This window comes from Mauremys reevesii, linkage group 20, assembly GCF_016161935.1.
Source record: "Mauremys reevesii isolate NIE-2019 linkage group 20, ASM1616193v1, whole genome shotgun sequence".
In the NCBI taxonomy this organism is placed as follows: Eukaryota; Metazoa; Chordata; order Testudines; family Geoemydidae; genus Mauremys; species Mauremys reevesii.
The window spans coordinates 23,289,590-23,308,654 of record NC_052642.1 but is presented as its reverse complement, the minus strand read 5'-3'; the positions used below and the strand labels follow the sequence as shown (position 1 = coordinate 23,308,654).

General features: G+C 39.7%; 1 protein-coding gene across 10 annotated transcripts in view; it reads right to left on the bottom strand.

Annotated features, from left to right (window-relative positions):
• The window catches only part of FAM222B (family with sequence similarity 222 member B), a 44,953-nt gene that overhangs the window by 7,395 nt on the left and 18,493 nt on the right, over nucleotides 1–19,065 (bottom strand). For 9 of the 10 annotated variants that reach the window (XR_005590050.1, XM_039507479.1, XM_039507472.1 and 6 more), the window contains exon 2: nucleotides 6,119–6,246. Coding sequence is in view for 9 of the 10 variants with exons in the window: in XM_039507479.1 (XP_039363413.1) it covers nucleotides 6,119–6,200 (82 nt within the window). In the remaining variant the exon portion in view is untranslated. Of the gene's footprint in view, nucleotides 1–6,118; nucleotides 6,247–14,569; nucleotides 14,589–19,065 lie in introns of those variants that run through there. The other variant, XM_039507474.1, reaches the window with a different exon arrangement.

The window sequence follows — 19,065 nt, the reverse complement described above, 5'->3', positions numbered from 1 at the left end:
ATCAAATGAGTATTTCAGTAACAAACATCCTCTTTGTTCCCATGTCTCACCTCACCCTGTCATGCAGGTTCTAACTTCCTTTTTGACTCAGCTCTTGCATTTCTAATGAAGTCAGGATTGTCTCCAAGTTAGGCTTAGCAATGCTACTCTATTGCCAGGTTTCTGTCAGCAGCTCTCAAAACTTTGTTGGCTTTATTTTTAGCAGGTTCTTCTATTCCTTCTGATCTTCTCGGCCTTTTCCAGAGATACCTACCCTGGAAACGTGCTAGGTAATTCTGATGAAAGAGTAACTGATCAGGCTGAAGGGAATCCATGCCTTTATGCAACACCGGTTGTGCGAACTTGGCCAATTTCAGATAGAGTTTCTACTTAACACTTCAAGACCTCTTTCTTTTACATTCTATGGAAAAACTAGACAAGAATGTCAGAAGTCCAACATCAAACTGGGTAATGAATGTTATTAGTGACAAAGTATACTGGATTGTTTGCCACCTTTCCAGTAGATAAGGTCTTGGGTGTACTTTGACAATGCATTACAAAGGAAGCAGTTAAAATATTGATCACATTTTAATATGCAAAACTGTACAGTTTGCATCTATCATCTATAACTCTGAACCCCAGAGTTCCTTAAATAGTTTTACTTTAAGACTGAAAACAAGCCTCAGTTCAAGTTAAACATGTGCCAAGATGAAACCTGATGTCCCATCTTAAGTAACTGACAAACCACTTTTCAAATCCCCTTTGAACAGGCCTCTCTGAAGTTAACAACCCATTCCCTCACCTTCCCCCCGTCTTTCCTATGTAATTCTAGTTTACAGAGTCAATGCCTCTCTTGCCCTGAACTAGCTAAAACATCCATAATTTACTTAGGACTGATCAAGAGAATGTATTCCTGAGGCTCCCATATATGACATAAAATGTAATTATGTTACACCAGTAGTTTTTCTTCACAGTAGACTAATCTTTGTTGGATCAATTTGGGCAACAAAACAGAGAAAATTGTCAATAAGTCAGAAATAGGAATTAAGGTGTACTCTCAGGGGACCTGAAGAACCAGTACAGGGATTCCAAGACTACAGTGTAGAAGTCATGGGGATTAGGTAGGATAGAAAAAATACAACAGATTAGCTCAGTTGACCAAATGAATGGGAAAATAGCAAGCATAATTTAAACAAAATGTGTCTTTGCTGTCCAACATCCCCACCACTTGTGATCAGTTCAGATTTCTGTGCCAGTCCATACAACAATTAGATGTGCACCTCTCAATATCAGAAATATTTTCTTGTTAGCAATGGCATGTTTCTCTGCTTAATTTCAGTACAAAATTAACATTTTTCTTTATGTGCATTTCACATTAGGGCTTTAAAGCACAGCTTTGTAACCTACTTAGGGTTCTGTTTTCATTACAATTCAGTCAAGTCTAACAAGCCTTAAGGACCCTCACAATAATCAAATTCAAAACAAAAAAAGAAGAGCTACCCAATTCCTGGGTAAAGCTCTCAACCGCTGCAATTTTTCTGTAGGTTTAACGAGAGTCTTCAGTCTCTGGGCAAGAGTTAATTTTAGCCTGTGGATTTGTCTTTTAGTCCAGGAATATAAAACCCACTCTTAGTCTCAACTGTGGCTACTCCATCATCATCTCAATCAAATCTTTTTCTTTTAAGGCCCTGAGGCACCTGTCTTTACAGCACTGGAAACTATGATAATTGCCCAATAAAAAGGCATTTTGCTTTTTTGACAACGCGTTCTTTGCCTCAAGTATTTTGATATTGTCTTCAGTATTATATTTAAGAAGCAGAAGGAAAGAAAGAATGCAGACAAGAAACCAATGAGAAATCCCACACATGGGTGAAGGACAAATTTCAGGGTTACTCTGCTTTCCCTTGAAATCTTACAAAATTGAGTTTTGTTTTGGTTTTTGTTTTGCAGTCTTTAAAATATATTATACACACACACATATACATACACACACACACACCCCACCCCTCATCATCAGTTTCAAAAAGAGACTATTTACAAGTCATCTAGCAGCTCCTCCTTCATACAGTATCCTTAGAAAAAAGCCCTTCATTTGGAGGTGGACAGAAAAGAAGGTAACTACGTAGAGCTTTAAATAGAATGCAAGACCAATGTGATCCAGAGAGCTATATCTAGAAAAAAATTCCTCAGGCTTTCTGAACTTGTATTACCAAAAGGTTATCTGGTGTAGTTATACAATTTCTTAAGGCTTCTATAAAAAGCATGGGACTATTTCAAATCCTCTTCCCCAGCCATCCACAAACAACAACAAAAAAGCCATGCATTATTCTGATTAAGCATTAAAAATGCTTATTAACTCAGCTTTCCTTTGGCCAGGAGCAAGACTATTTATGCATATACTGGATTTGGAGAAACGCACCAAATAATCTTATACACATCTGCCGCAGAGGGGCATCTTGATTTTCAATATAAATCAGAGCTAACTGGAACTGCTAAGCATTAGTGCTGTTTAAACGCCTGCCAGCTACTTTATGTGCTAAATTCTTTTAAACACAGTACCTAAACTCTTCACTAAGGGCTTGTCTACATTAGGAAAATTAGTGAGCAGCAAGCTAGGGAGCAAATGTATAGTGCAATAGCTACTCAGCACTAACTCCCTGTGTGGACACACTTATTGAGCACTTCTTGGACAGTTTAGCTTAATGCGCTTCCAAAGTGCAGTAAAGTATTGTGCACTAAGTCGTGCAGTGAACAGCCACAGTAAATGTGGGAGTAGCTACTGCAGGCTTTTCACTGTGTAGACAAGGCCTAAATGAGGTTATGGTAGTGCTTTCTGTCCAATGTTAAGCGGTGCCTGGAAAGAGCTGGCAATATCAAGCTAAGAGATGCTAGCCTGTTACCTTTAGAAAATATAGAACTAATGCAGCATGAAATTGGCGCACAGTTCACACCCTCATCTCACCAAACAAATATATTAAGATTTCACTAAATTTGCCCTTTCAGTATGAAGCTTTCCAATACTCTGAAGTGATCACCAACCAAGGAAGCCTTTTAACAAATTGTAGGTTTCTTTGTGAGAAAGTGCAGTAAGTGCTATCCCCTCCCAGGCAGTTTTAGTCAGCAATACTTCAACTGAAAAGACAAAATACTTTATATATTATTAAGATGGAAAAAGAGGAAAGAAGGGGGGGGGGGGGGAGAGGAGAATGCCATTAGCTGGCAGTCTACTTGCATATCACATTGTGAAAGCCCTATTCTGGGCACATCGTCTTGCTGCAACCACAGAAACGTACTGCTAGAAGGGGCTTTGAGAAGTTGCCCAGCCCAGCCCCTTCCACTGAGACAGGACAAATTATACCTAGACCCTCTCTCACAGGAGTTTATCTAACCATTCTTAAAACCGACAATGATGGGGATGCCACAACCTCCCTCAGCAGTCTATCCCAGTGCTTAACTATCCAAAAATGTTTTTTCTAATATCAACCTAAATTTCCCTTCCTGCAGATTAAAGTACTTTACTTCTTGTCCTACATTCAGTGGACATGGAAAACTGATCAGTCTCTTTAGAACAGCCCTTAACGTATTTGAGGACTGGTATTGGGGCCCCCCTCAGTCTCCTTCTCACAAGATTAAACATGCCCAGTTTGTTAGCTTCCTCATGTAGATCAGCTTTTCTAAATCTTTTATCAGTTTTGTTGCTCTCCTCTGGACTCTCTCCAGGTTGTCCATACCCTTCCTGAAGCGTGGGGTCCAGAACTGGACATAGTATTCTATCTGAGGACTCACCAGTATTGAGTAGAGCAGGACAATCTCCTCCTGTGTCTGACAGTATTCTGGGGTGTATTAACAGAAGTGTCCTATTAGCCTTTTATGCAACTGCACCACAGTGTTGACTCACAAGGATTATCTGCACATACAGAGCTCTGCTGTCAGCATAATAAAACCACCTCCACGAGTGGCAGGAGCTAGGTTGGCAGAAGCTCTCCTGCCGACATAGACCTGTCCACACAGGCGCTTATGTCTGTGTAACTTATGTTGCTCAGGGGGGTGGTTTATTCACCTCCCGAGTGACATAAGTTATGCCAACATAAGCCATAGCATAGTCATAGCCAGTCAACTTGTGATCCACTAGACCCCCACATCCTTTCCAACAGTACTACCACCTCACCAGTTACTCTAGGATTTTGTAGTTGTGCATTAGATTTTTTCCTATGTGTAGTACTTTGCACTTGTCTATATTGAATTTCATCTTGTTGATTTCAAACCAATTCTCCAACTTTCAAGGTTGTTTTGAATTCGAATCCTGTCTTCAAAAAATGCCTGCAAAATTTATAAAAAGATACTTGCACAATGGAGTGGAGAGTATTAATGAAAATATTGAATAGATCAGACCCAGAACAGACCCCATGGGGTCTCACTAGAAAAACTCCCCCAGCTTGACAACAAATCATTGACACTATCTTTCAGTTTTGCACCCACTTTATAGTAATTTAAACTAGATCACATTTCCCTAGTTTGCTTATGAGAATGTCACGCGAGACTGTCAAAACCATTACTTAAATCAAGATCTCTCACATCTACAACTTCCCTATCCACTAGTACAGCAACCCTGTCAAACGAGGAAATTAGATTGATTTGGCATGATTTGTTCTTGACAAATCTGCACTGACTATACTTATAACCCTACTATCCTCTAGATGCTTAAAAATTGATTGGTTGATAATTTATTCCGGTATCTTTCCAGGTACCAATGTTAGGCTGACTGGTCTATAGTTTCACAGGCCCTCTTTGAAAGCGAGGTACTATGCAGGCCCTTCTCCAGTCCTCTGGGATCTAATCCATTCTCCATGAGTTCTCAGAAATAATTGCTAATGGTTCCGAGATTACTAAAGGAACTAGCTGAAGCACCCTAAATCTCATCGGGCCCTGATGACTTGAATACATCTAAATATTCTTTAACTTGTTCTTTCCCTAGGCTGGCTTGCAGTCCTTCCCACCGTTCGTTAATATTAACTGGGTTAACGCCACAACTGTTACTGCAATTACAAAGCACATTTGGGGAAATTACAAATACTGTGATGTAAGAGACACGTGTCTCAAGAATTTGTTCTCTCCTGGTAGTCTACTAGTTATATAACTGGGGCCTATTACCTTTACTCCTCAACATTCCCATGTCAAACTCAATTAGCAAGTCATGGACCATAACATGTTGTTTAGTTTGACTATAATTGGAGTGTAAATTATTTGATTTGAAAAGGTGATAGCAAGTCCAAAATCAAAAGCTAATCGAAGAGACATGAATTTCCCCCATGTACAAGTTGCAGATACTAGGGACAGGCTAAAGTACATTTCCGTATGGAGATCTTTATACCCAGTTCTTTAACAAACACTCTTGGAATAGTTTCTTATTTGCCAGCCCAACTGTGGAATCAATTTGTGACTCAAGTGATCTCAGGAGGATGAGGGGAAGAGGATGATTTAAACCATTCCCTTAATAAACTAATGCTTGCATCTGAATAGAAGGGTCACCTGAAATATTAGTGCAAATGTCACAGGGACGAAAGAGGTTAGTGAAAGTGAATTTGTTTGTTACCGCTGTACTCTATGAACGAATTGTCAAAGCCACAGGAAAGACAGCAGGATGGAGAGACAGCACTCTGAATACTGGAAATACTGGCCAGATTACAACTATTTGTGTTTTATCAGAATGCGATACAACCTTATATCAACAAAATAAACTTCAACAACTCTGCATTAAGAATGATTTAACTTCTATTGGTGCCTGCTTGTCAATTCAATTTGGTGAAAAGGAACCAGAAAAAAAATTCTATTAAGAGTCAAATCAATAGGCACTGTTTCACTGCCTAATGCTTTTAGTAAAGAGGCAAGAATTTAAGTGTGTTGTACTGCTATGATTAAAATTAACCTCTCAAACGCTGGAAAGGGAGGGCTAGCTGCTAATCCTTGAACTTTGACAGCTGTTTCTCACAGCCATTATTGATGGATGCCTTGAAGGCACGACAAAATATAAAAGACAAATGTTAAATAGACTTTCTGCTGTACCTAAACGTTTATTTCATAGCTATACCAGTGCCAGATTTAACAATTAACCACATCCTGAAGGCAAACCACCACTCACATTTCTGAAGTCCAGTGTTCATCTGCGGGTAAGAAAGAAGCTGAAAGGAGAGGTCACCTGGTCCTGGTAGACAGGCCAGCATGGCAGACAGGCACTAACACAACATTGGGCATTCACTCCTCCACACACTGCAACAAAAGAGAGACAATTAAAGGTTATAATACACGGATGAGTACTGTGGTGAAATAGAAGCAAACAGCCATCCCTATGTGAGAGAGGGACCCATGGCTCACCAATGCAATTTAATTAGCAGTATTGTTGATAAAGTATATCTTATACTTATCTATAGAAACAATGTGCTTTCCAACTGTTGCGATGGTTAAACTGACATTTTAAAATGGGACATCTGTACACTAACTGGGAAATGAAAAACGCTGGCACTCAGTGTTCACCTGTATTGGAAGGTTTCTACCATTTAACCTACAAACTAAAAATTTTGACACTTGTATTTGCAGGGTTATTCTGAAGGGGAAAAAAAGTTCTGGATTTCCTATGACAGGCCCTCCTACCCTGGTTCTAATGAGTTGCATAAAAAAAAAAAAGTTACCACACTGCTGTTCAAAGATAAGGCATAAAACAGCTATAGTCCTTGAGTAATGGAGAAAGCTGCACAACTGCAACCTAATAAACCCAGGCAATAAAGTTATTTTATCTATAAGCAAAACAGCTTCCCCGAAGGTTACAAGACAGATGAATAACCCATATCCAGAGTTATGTGGCATGTAGCATATTGCACAGAGGAGCAAAACTGACATACACGATGTTCCCTTTCAGGGTTACAAAACTCCCCCAAGAGGGAAACTATACAGTACTGCCTTTTCCACCTCGGATCTAAACAGATCAAACCTACTTCTAAAATGAAGGAAGATAGAAACTGTAGGTCCACATCAGCTATCTACCTAAAGAGGATAATTCTTTTATCAGCATTTATACCTAGGCACAGAGTTAAGAAATGGCTTTTGCAGCACAGATAACTCAGTCTTTAAATCCCTTCATAACACTAACAAGACTCAGCTAGTGGGACTGACACTGTCCCCGATGTAAATGAACTACCACCAGACATATCTGCTTAGGTTTCATCCTGTGAGGACACAATGGTAGAAATCACAAACTGATTGTCCAGAACCATGTCAGGGTGGCTAAGACTAACCTGTGTTTTAAAACATACTGTGAAGGTAACACAGAGATAGGTCAACAAATGAAAAATGATCAACTGTCACCAAGAAGCCATACCAAGTACTGTATATCCTGACTTTAATGGAATGCAGCAGCCCATTTATCAGCATGGCAGGTCAGCAGATAAGTGATGATGGGGTTTTGTTTGCTCCAGGTAAATAATTTTAAAATAAATACTGGAGAAAAAAGTTAAACTGATATTCTTGCACCATTTAGAGAAGCACAAAAAGCCACCTTGTGGGAAGTGCTTCAGTCAATAGAGCCATGAACCCTCGTTAAACAAAAACAAGCACCTTCAGAAAAAGCAGCCTTCTACGCAAGGTGCTTGCCACCCCAACAAGATGCCTTTGGGGAAATAAAGGCAGTGGATTGCATGCACTTACCAGCCACCACACTAACAGGTTAATCCCTTTTGCTCCAGGTGCTGGGAACAAGGTGCTGTTCTCTCAAAAAGCAGATGTTTCACTGGAATTTCAGCACCACATGGGTAAATTATTTAAGGGAATGATGAACTTGAAACCTGCTAACAGAAGGCAGGCCAAAATCTGACTCTCCACAGGGATGTGTATGGGTGAAAAATATAGGCCTTGTCTATACATTAAAGTTGTACAGTTACATTTCAGAGTGCCTTGTGTCAGTTCTGCTTACATTTATTCCCAGTTAATGTCAACTAACCAAAATATGAGTGTCCATGCAAACCGGTGCAAATCCCTAACTATACTGGTTTGAAATTGCACCTTTAGTTAATAAATTGATGCTATATTCTCATGTTAACAAGATCTTAGTGATAATATCTGAAGCTCAGACTGCTCAAGATAGATTTTGTAGAAGAAAAGTGATGGACTTCACAACTGATAGAAAACTTTATCCACTTGAATCTAAGGTTTCTAACAAAATTCTTTTCAAGCAGTTGGGAGCACTTGAAACAACCCTCTACCTCTACAAGGAAACTAGTTGAGAATAAACATCCTGTATCCTAGCAAGGAAGTTTAGCAACTTCTACGGTCTAATGGGATCAGCTGTGGCCATCGCAGTTAGAAGAAACTTTAAGGGCCTGGCTACACCAAAGAGTTTACAGCAGCGCAGCTGCACTGATGCAGCTGTGCCACTGTAAGCTCTCTAATGCAGCTGCTCGAAGCTGAAGGGAGCTCCCCCTTTGGCTTAACTACTCTAGCCCCTGCGAGCAGCAGAAGCTATGTCAGCAGGAGAAGCTCTTCCACCGACATAAGTGCTCATGTGGACAGTGTTATGTCAGTGTAATTTATGTTGCTCGGGGGGTGGTTTATTCACACCCGAGTGACAGAAGTTATGCCGACACAAGCTGTAGAGTAGCCATAGGCTAACAGTTGTGGGCAATGAAGAACATTTGTAGCATTCTATGCTGTTCTCATCTTCAAGAACCTTGGGCTATCAACAAGAAGGTAGCGGTTCTTTGGAGCTCTAGGGGTACCAGAACTCCATGTGGATGCCTTTTTGGAGAGTACTACGAATTTCTGAATTTGAAACTGGATTTGATTAGACTAGTTCCCATTAGATCAATGGGACTGACATCAATGACACACAAGTTGTGTGCATACACTCCATGACATACCCACCGTAAAGCACACATACCCAAACAGCTGTGTGTTGAAATGACAGTTTTAATAAATGAAACCATGAATTATCATTTCACCACTACCATGCATTGAAGGCCATGTGGTGTAACCCAGAAGCACGGATTTTGTTAAAACAGAGAGCTTTCTGTGTGGTGGAAGGGTCCCAGAACTTGGGCTTCAGCCCAAGCCTGAATGTCTACACCGCAATTAAACAGTCCCTTAGCCTGAGCCTAGAATCAGCCGTCACAGGCCAGTTGCAGGTTAATTGCAGTGTAGACATAACCAAAGTTATCCGTGTCATATCAGTTGGTCAATTTGTACAAGACATTAACTTGTTTATTGAGCCAACTGATTGATCAAAACCGAGCACTGGAAATCCTATAGGTTTTTCTCTGCAAATATTTATTTATGAAAAAAACTCTTCATAGCATGAATACTTTCAAAATATTATCATCAGCAAGTCTCCCAGGTATATTGTCAAGTAAGTTACATGTGCAAACAAGTGCCAGTTGTGAGTAGTGTAGACGTGGAGCTCACCATCATTTTGGGCACTGAAAGCCAGCATGACAATTCTAGCTACTGATCAAGGCAGACAAGCCCAAAACACACAGCCCTTTGAAAACCTAAGGAATTCACTGGCAATCCTGTGAGAAATATAAATACACACAACTCTCCAGGCAGTGCAGAATTCAGATAATTATGCAAAACACCAAGAGAACAACTTCATTTTGGCTCTATATTTAATCATTAGTATATGGTAATAACTGTATTAAACTCATAAATCTTGCATTTTCTTTAAGACCTCTAAACCTGAACCTGTAATTTGTCTCAGCCTGTAACAGACTGAGTTCTCAATGAGATTTAAAAAACCCCTAAGTGCTGGCACATCCAGAGCTTAAATTAATTATTTTAGGAAGCGACACATTGCTTGGCCTCTACATTGAAGAAACTTATTCATGAATATAAACAAAGCTGCAGAATTCCATGAGAACTTTCCTGGCATCCTGTGGACAGTTCCCTCCTCCAAATTATTCCCAACAAGAATGAAAGACAAAACAAGCATTCAGATGCCTTTTAAACCAAAGATGACAAAACCATTATAAATTGCCACAGACTTTGACATTCTTCCTTTATATACTTTTACTGCTTCACCTGAGTAAGCAAAAGCTCAGATTCAGCAGAAAGTATCTACACTCTTTTTCCTCATTCCCCTATTAGTTTCACAAGTCTGGCATAACTGAGGCCTGTTTCTCAGTGAAGAGTACACAATGAACAAAGATGACAGAGTTCCAACGCAAACTTCAGCAATGCAGAAGATTTTAATCAATCATCATCAGGTCCTAAAAGCATCTCATTTGTACTTTGTTAAAAACAGCGGCTAATCCAGGATCTGGTGCTCTCTCTTATTTCATGGTTAAAACAGCTCTTAGCCTCTAACGCAGGGGTTCTCAAACTGGGGGTCGGGACCCCTCAGGGGGTCACAAGGTTATTACATGGAGGGGTCATGAGATGTCAGCCTCAACCCCAAACCCTGCTTTGCCTCCAGCATTTATAATGGTGTTAAATATGTACAAAAGGGTTCTTAATTTTTAAGGAGGGGGGCGCACACAGAGGCTTGATATGTAAAAGGGGTAACCAGTACAGAAGTTTGAGAATCACTGCTCTAATGTTTTATGTAACAACTTTTGTATGTACTCCCCCTTTAAAAAAAAAAAAGGAGCACCACCATATAAAGTACAAACTGCACTAACAATACTTTATGACTGAACAAGTAACACTTCCTAGAATGAGATACGCAGAGGATTTATTTAACTGTTCAGTCTTTAAATAGCATTATAGTCTTAAAGTATTGTGACTCTTAGGCCTGGTCTACACTAGGGTGGGGGGGTCAAACTAAGGTATGCGACTTCAGCTACGTGAATAGCGTAGCTGAAATCGAACTACCTTAGTTCAAACTTCTTACCTGTCCAGACGCCGCGGGATCAAAGTCCGCAGCTCCCCCGTAGACTCCGCCACCGCCGTTCGCGGTGGCGGAGTTCCGGAGTCGACGGGAGCGTGTTCGGAGTTCGAACTATCGCGTCTAGATTAGACGCGATAGTTCGAACTCCGAGAAGTCGAACGCTACGCGTCAACCCGGCAGGTAAGTATAGACCTACCCTTAGGAGCAAACCTCTTGCTAAAGTGCCACAGCGTGCATTAATGCCGTACACATACCCACAGCAATGAACAGGACAATGCCGCATTAAAAATGTGAGCAAGTGGCTAAGAGCAGCCCAAGACAGCAGAAAGTTCAGAGTGGTCAGACTCCTATCAGAGGAAAGCAGCATTTCCTTGGCGTCCAAAGCATACCAATTTACATAGTTAAGAATTCCATTTCATCTACCACTTACACACAGCTTATGTTTGCTAAAAGGCTGCAAAAATAAGCTTTGCCTAGTTCATTCTACGTAGGAGCCCACAAGCTAAGTTACTCATTTTAAATATAGGAGATCTGTACATAGATTTGTGATGACAAAGACAACACATATCTTTAAAGGAAGAGTTTTATTTATGATAATTTTTAAAAAAAATGGAAACATTTTAAAAGAACCACCACCTTTTCTTGGTCTCCACTGTGGGCTGACTGTCAATAATTTAATTCATAATGGCTTTTAATGGTGGATATTAAAAGAAGCAATGTAGGTGTTCTAGCAGTGCTAAGAAAACATTACAGGGGAACTGGTTATGACTCCATAGTTAAGTTGAGCTCCATTTTGTACTTTAAGACATGCTTCAATCTCTCTTTTTTTTTAAATGAAAAATACAGTATACCCGCCCCCGAACGTACTCTGAGAACACAATGAATATTCTAAGATTTTACAAGTAAATTCATTAGCTGATCAGTTAACAAATTAACATGTTTTCTAATAAATTTAGTATGTCAGGTTTTTTCGTCCTTAATGATCTCCATAATGGATTAATGCAAACACTTGATCTAATTGTTATAATTATATAGGCTAGAGACAGGGTCAGCTAACTCTTAAGTGGACCATTGGGACAGAAGCAACTCAACCCTTCCTCACCAGCTGAAATAAAAGCATCAGCTCTATTGGTTGGAATGACTCTGAGGTAGGAGACAGACTGAACCAGGCCCAACTGTCCCTTTTATGAAGGCTCCAAGGCTGCATACTAGCTTGGGCATCAGTGCTTGCAAGGCTCCCCTTACCACTGTCCTTTGAGGCAGCATCTTGGGGGAACTGAGACAGCTACAGAGGACACATTAGGACTCAGTCTGAGCTTTCTTTGCTCCCTCTTCACACACTAACGCAGCCCACTAATTTGTAATTGACTGAAAACACTAGATTCACCAGTATATCCTGGCTGCTTTACACTGCTAGAGCAATGCAAAGCAGCCGAAAACCCAGATTAATTGGGTGCTCTGGCTGCTTGATGTATCACTAAATCTGCCCTTAAAAGTTAAGTATAAAAATAGATTTAAAAGCTGACACTACATATAATCAAATCACTAGAAATTTGCACATAGCAGTCTCTTTGGGCTTCTTGTTTGTGAAATTTTAAAATCTTTTTAAAAACAAAAATTCCCAGACAAAAAACTCCATTAGTGATTTTTAAAGTCAGAAGATAAACACACTGACTCTTTAAAACTCAATCACATCTAATCTGGGAGCACAACACTAGACTGCCATCGTCGTAAACGTGTAGTTATTATAGGTCATCACTATAGGGCCAAGTTAGGGCTGTTTGGATGCCTTAACTGAATTTTTTTCAGCTTAATTCTGAATTTTCTAGATTTATAATGCTTTGTTTTGGACTAATCATGAACGCCCCAGTATGTTTTTTACCATTAAATTGCCAATATATTGAGATGAAGAAGGCAGAGTATGTACGGTTTTGTCTGGGTAGTAGAAAGCATTCTGTACCCCATCTCCAGAGTGGACTCAACTATTTCAACAAGGTGTCTTTGTGGCACCTTAGAGACTTAAATTTATTTGGACATAAGCTTTCTTGGGCTAGAACTGATTCTAGTCCACAAAAGCTTATGCCCAAATAAATTTGTTAGTCTCTAAGGTGCCACAAAGACACCTCATTGTTTTTGCTGATACAGACTAACACGGCTACCACTCTGAAACCTGTCAACTATTTCAAGCTGTCACAGGGCAGAGACACCTACACTTAACTTCATCCTAAACCAAAGTATCTACGGAAGGGCTCCATCAGTTTTAGCAGGAGACTTCTCAGAGGCTGCCATAGTATAATTTTCTAGAAATTTTAAGTTCTATGCTTATCAACCAGAAAATAAACTTCAGGAGACAGTAGCTCTATCGGGGAACATAGATGCCTCTGGTGTCTTGTACAGCATAGAGTAAACTACTTGTTCTTAATAGCCCCGTGCTAGCAGTAAAGTCCCATTACTCTAATTTACAAGTTCTGCTACTAAATAAATAGATCACATGCTCAAATTAAAAGATTTTGCTGAGCTTTCAAACATACCATACTGCCTGAAACTCTCACACAGGCAAAGGAAATGGTCCCCACAAAACTGACATAGGCCAATGAAATATGAGAAACAGGTCTGATTTAGAAAAAAGTAAGCTGGTGAAGTCTAACTTTAGACTCCTGAAAATAAAGATGCATGTTTGAAATTCCAGCATTAACTAGACCTTCACAACTGAGGTCACAAAGCTCAAAGCTATTTAAAGTTTCCAGCACCCTGGGGTCCCTTAAGCCCTGTGAGGGCTTTAAGTACTTATGGCTCATGGATGTGCTTCACTTCTTCCCCTTATTCATATAGAAGCTGCATTAAATTTCATAAATAGTAACATTGCATTATTATGACAAAATCCCAAATACACACTGCATAACTAAGTTCAGCCTGTATAAAATGCTCCAGGACAAACTAGGGTTGTAAAGTCGCTTTACTACAAGCATATGTAAGTGCCTGCTACAAACTAACTGAATGCAAGCTGATTTTCGTGCTCCTAGTGAAACTGTCTTGTTTACTCTCAGTTACGATACTAAAGACAAAACTACAGACTACTGAAGACTGAGGCTCATTCCTTTTTGCTCTCCCAAGTACCCCCTAAGTCTAGTTTTTGAAGTATATATGATGTTCTCCTGAGCACATTCATACCAATTACATGGGCAGGAATTGTTTACATAATTCACACAATACTGAAAGGAAGAATTCTATTTTCAAAAATTTCAGAGTATTACAAGTGTCAGTTTGAGAAGGCCAGTGATTTAAGAATCAGCATATTTAAGTAGTAGTAGATAGGGGTTACGTTTTTGTCTCTTTTCATAATACACACCAAGTGGCACTGCATTGCGTTTTAAGAGCATACATGCACACCACACACCATCCCCGCTAGCCAACATTGGTATTTATTACAATTTCAGTCAGTTTCATCACTTGATACAAAGTCTAGATTGATATCATCAGCATATCTCCCAGACTTCCCGCTCTCCCCTTCTCCCATTTTCCACCACCCCTCCATTTCTGGAAACCCACACAGAAACATTCTTGTGTAGGATCTCTGTTGTAACCTACTAGAGGAACAATATATTGAACATATCTAACCATTTTTTGTAACTAAACTATCAAACCAGCACTGTATTCATAGACAACACATGCAACAGCCTCTTAACATTTTATAAGCAGAAAACTGCAAAGTAACCTTACAGAGGCGGCGGCTTTTCTTGATACAGCAATAAATCACTCTAGCAAGTGTATCTGGGGGTAAACAAGGAGAGAAGCAATGAACAATGGAGACCTGCCTTCTGTAAGAGTTGAAGTGTCACATCAACTTCTACCAATATAAAGCTTTTTGATTGTCTGAATCAAGGTGGTCCTCTTCTAGATCTCTGTAAGCGGTTCAATAAAATCAATTTTGCTCCTTGCAGTTTAATTAAGATTTTGCTTGTAAACAATTTCACCTTTTAGGCTGACCACCATTTATAATGTTAGTCAGGCAACAAAATTAATTAGTTTGAAAAGCAGGAAAGAAGAAACTGAAATGTATATGGGTCCACTTTTTGCCCTTTTCCCCAACCCACTGACGGTAACACTCAAAACAGAAAACTTAGGGCTTTAAAGTAAGAGTTCACGAAACAAACACTGGCAACATTACAATCCTTATGGACTTGAAAACTATCAAGAAGGGCTACCCGGCTTCAAATCTATATCTGTAATTTTGAACAGAAGTTAAAATGCAGCCAAAAGACTAAAATATCACACCTATAATCTCATAACAGTTATGCATTACTGTGAATGACATCAGTACCATCAAATCCATTTTATTGTGATAAAGCAGAAAGCTCCAGTATATGATTTTTGAATATAAAAAGCCATTTTAGGCTGGTCTTAATAGATTTTAAAATACACCACTACACGTCTGCTGAAGAGTAGAACAGTAGGTTTCAATTGTAAAATGGAGTTTTACATAGCTTCTGGCCTTTGGTATAAATGAGGTCTTAAAAAAAAAAAGGAAGATCAATGCGTCACTTCAGTTATTAAAATCCATCCAACTTGTACTTTAGCCTTGGGATAACAACGGACAACAAACTGACTTGGAAGTAATTATCACTGCTATCTGCAATAAATGTTAATTAGACATCAATGAACTAAAGCCCTAATCTGAATGACAGTGTTGCTCTGCAAAGGAAGCTGCTAGCAATGATGTGGACAAACATGAAATTGCTTGTGTGGCTTGCCCATTGCAAACCACCATGCAATTCCACTAATGCCTGGTTAGTTGGGCCAAAATAAAGCCATTAACAAGGCTTCTCACTAAACATGTTTTAACAAAAACCAAACACAAAGGTGCAGAGTTTCTAAAATACATAGTTTCATCTAACTTCATAACTACCTAGATCCGAAATAGCAGCACCTGACTAATTTCATAATGTATCTACTATGTAGAAAGGTTAACTCAAAAGATAATTTACTACTTGAAAAAAACTCAATAGCTTGTCCTGCTATAAGAGTGGGCATCTCTGATCTCTGCTGCAATGGAGCCAGTTAACTGCTTTTAGTGTTCAGACCCAGGCAGGTGGTTGGGGGAAGGGGAGCTTTTAGGTTAATATTTGCTGGTTGGCCCATTTATATTTTGCATTTTTGCTAGCCAAAAGACCAGAAAATGGTTCTACCCCTTTACAGCTTGCTTCCAATTTTAATTATTAACTCTTTGTCCTTCATCCAAGCATCTCAATGAACCTTACTAACACTGCTTTGGCCTCCCAATCACTCTGAGACAGGCATGAATTGCACATATCCCATTTTACAGATGCATAAAATCAAGACAAAAATTAAATAGAAGGAAGGCCGGTCTTGTAATTAAAACACTGGGTTGGACTCATGAGACCTGGGTATAAATCCTGGTTCTGCCATGTGATCTTAGACAAGTCATTTAGTCACTCTGTGCTTCAACTGTCACTTATACAAGGGATAATCTCTAACTTATTCTCTCATACCTGACAAGAAAAAGTCTGCAAGGTGCTCTATACTCCAGTGATGGGGGCCCTATTACATGAACAGATCAGCTGAGGCTTTGGAGGAAGTGGCAGAGCAACGGATAGAACATGGAAGTCTAGCTTCTCAATCCCCTCCCTTTAGCCACTACTCCTCTTAGGGCAATGTTTCAGAACACAACAGCATATCTCATATAAGCAAATATCAAAGAGTAGGGTAGATAATATTCCCCTTTATGCCCACATCCCAAATCTATGGTTCATTTTAGTGGACTGAAAGCATCTATATTATGGGAAATCTATTTTTAGAGTGAATTTTGCATTTTTAAATATGCAATGTGAGCTGCCAGGCAACAAGATGTAGGTAGTAGTCTAGGATAACGAAGGGGAGATGTAGAATAGACAGTAAGCAGAATGACTACAGGGCCTGGCCAAGGCTCCAAAGCTGGATTTAGAGCACTCTATCACACTTGAAACAAACATGCACTGCCCAGTCTGGGGTTAAGCAGAGAGACTACTTGGACCCTGAAAGTTTGGAAAGAAATAGGAAAATCAACTTGTTTGTATCCAAAAAGCGGTTTGTATTAATTTACTCAGACTTCATTGAATTCCTCTTCCTTTTATAAAGGGACTTTCAAAACAAAGGCCTTCTAACACTATGAGCTTTTAAAAGAAAAAACCGCAAACAAAATAAAATTTAGTCAAGGTGTGACTAGTTTGGCATGTTTTGGGTAGCTTCAGTTTACTCATGGTAAGTTTTGGGAAATGGTGGCCATCCTGAGTAAGGAAAATTGTGACTATAATAAAACAGATTAATGATTATTTTCCTGTGCTTAATTACAACCAAAATTTCTTCAAAATGTACATTCAAACCAACAGGCAACAAGTTTTAACTATATGTAAAGTGTGAAGAATAACTCAGCCATTTAGTAGTAGTAACACTCCTAGTTTTTAAATTAATTTTAACTTAAACCAAAAAGATCTAGTTGAAAATAAAGAGAAAATCCAATCTTTATCCACAGAGTATGTACTGTAAATTTAGGGAGGAGACACTAGTCTCCATACAAAACAAAATGAAAAGCCAAGTCCAGCCTTAGTAAGAAAGGCACTCTGGCACCTTTCTAGTACAGCAGGCCTGATGTATGCTGGGAGAGGACTTCATAGTCAGTGCTGGGTAGATGCCTGTGACATGTGGACACGTTCAATAACGCGGATAGTTGAGTCAGTATTAAATTATGTTAGTATTGAATTTAAGGTCCCAGCTTCCATACGACTGTGTAACCCAATTACAATGCAGTAGTTTCTTGGGTGGAAGGAACAGTAGATTTGTGATTAAGATACAAGACTGCAGATCTAGGTTTTATTCCTTGCTCTGCTGCAGACATCCTGTGTGAGGTTGGATGAGACACCCTGTTTACAGCTGTTTCGCCATCTATAAAATGGGGATGTTCTAGGAATTATTTGGGAAATTCGTTGGCCTCCATTATACAGGAAGTCAGACTAGATAATCACAGTGGTCTCTCCTGGCCTTGGAATCTATGAATCTATACTTTCTTACTTCACAGGGCAGGTGGTGAGGCTTAGTATTTGGAAAGTGGAAATGGAAGTTGCTATAAAAGTATTCTCAGTAATAGTAAACTTTGCTAGACACCTGATAGTCAGAGGTTGATACAAGAGGGGTGGACCAACACCAGGAAGGATTTAGGAGCAGCCTCCTGCCTTCAGCTATTGGGAAGGGTGAAAGTACTGAGCGTCCTACCATGGTCTTAGCCCAGACCTATTTTTCATATCAGCTTCCATTTAGTAAATTTCTGAGAAACAGGAAGGGAAAAAAGGGCGCACACACTCACCACCCACACACCAACCACCTCCTAGCTACCTTGAGCAAGGGTCTCTGTATTTGACGCTTTCCCCAGGAGCAGAACAGACCTGCTGCTTCTTGCCAGTTTTGCTGTTACCCACAGTTCAGAACAGCAACAGCGAAACTGCCCAGAACATGCAAGAGTATTAGAGCCAGAAATTTCTGTCTGCAGACTCAGAGCAGCAGAACTGTGGCGTGTGACCTCATGCAGATTCTCATTAGAAAGGAATCTATGGTTGAGAGAGAAAGCTTAAATTCTTCTGCAGCTTTCCCACTTACCAGATAAAGTTTCCTACTCACCTTTGATCAGTAGTTTTTTCAAGTTCTGATGACAAATTATGTGTAGATAGAATCAAACCAGGTTGTAACTATGCTAGAACCTGGAAAAGATGGGCAGGGTGTGTGGGACCAAAGCCAAATAGTGTCACATTTGACAAAATCCCCAACATAATAACTGCAGCTGTAGCGTAGATATGACAGTGTATTCATTTGCAGAACTCCCAGTAATCTGGGATGTAACAAACCAAATAAGTAGCAACCAACCACTATTTTACATCTCCTGCAAAGAGAGAGGCCTCCAGAAACACACAACCTCTTAGTCTTAGCACTATGCAAGGGCACTGATCCAGTACTGATTGAGAAAGAGCACCACTTATGGACCCGCCCCCCAACCACTACAGTAACTCCTCTCTTGAAGTCGTTCCGGTTAACATTGTTTCGTTGTTACGTTGCTGATCAATTAAGGAACGTGCACTTTTAAAGTTGTGCAATGCTCCCTTCTAACGTCTTTCATTTAACTGCGTTCATATGGCTTATAACTATGTGATTGATAAAAGCTCTACAGAAGT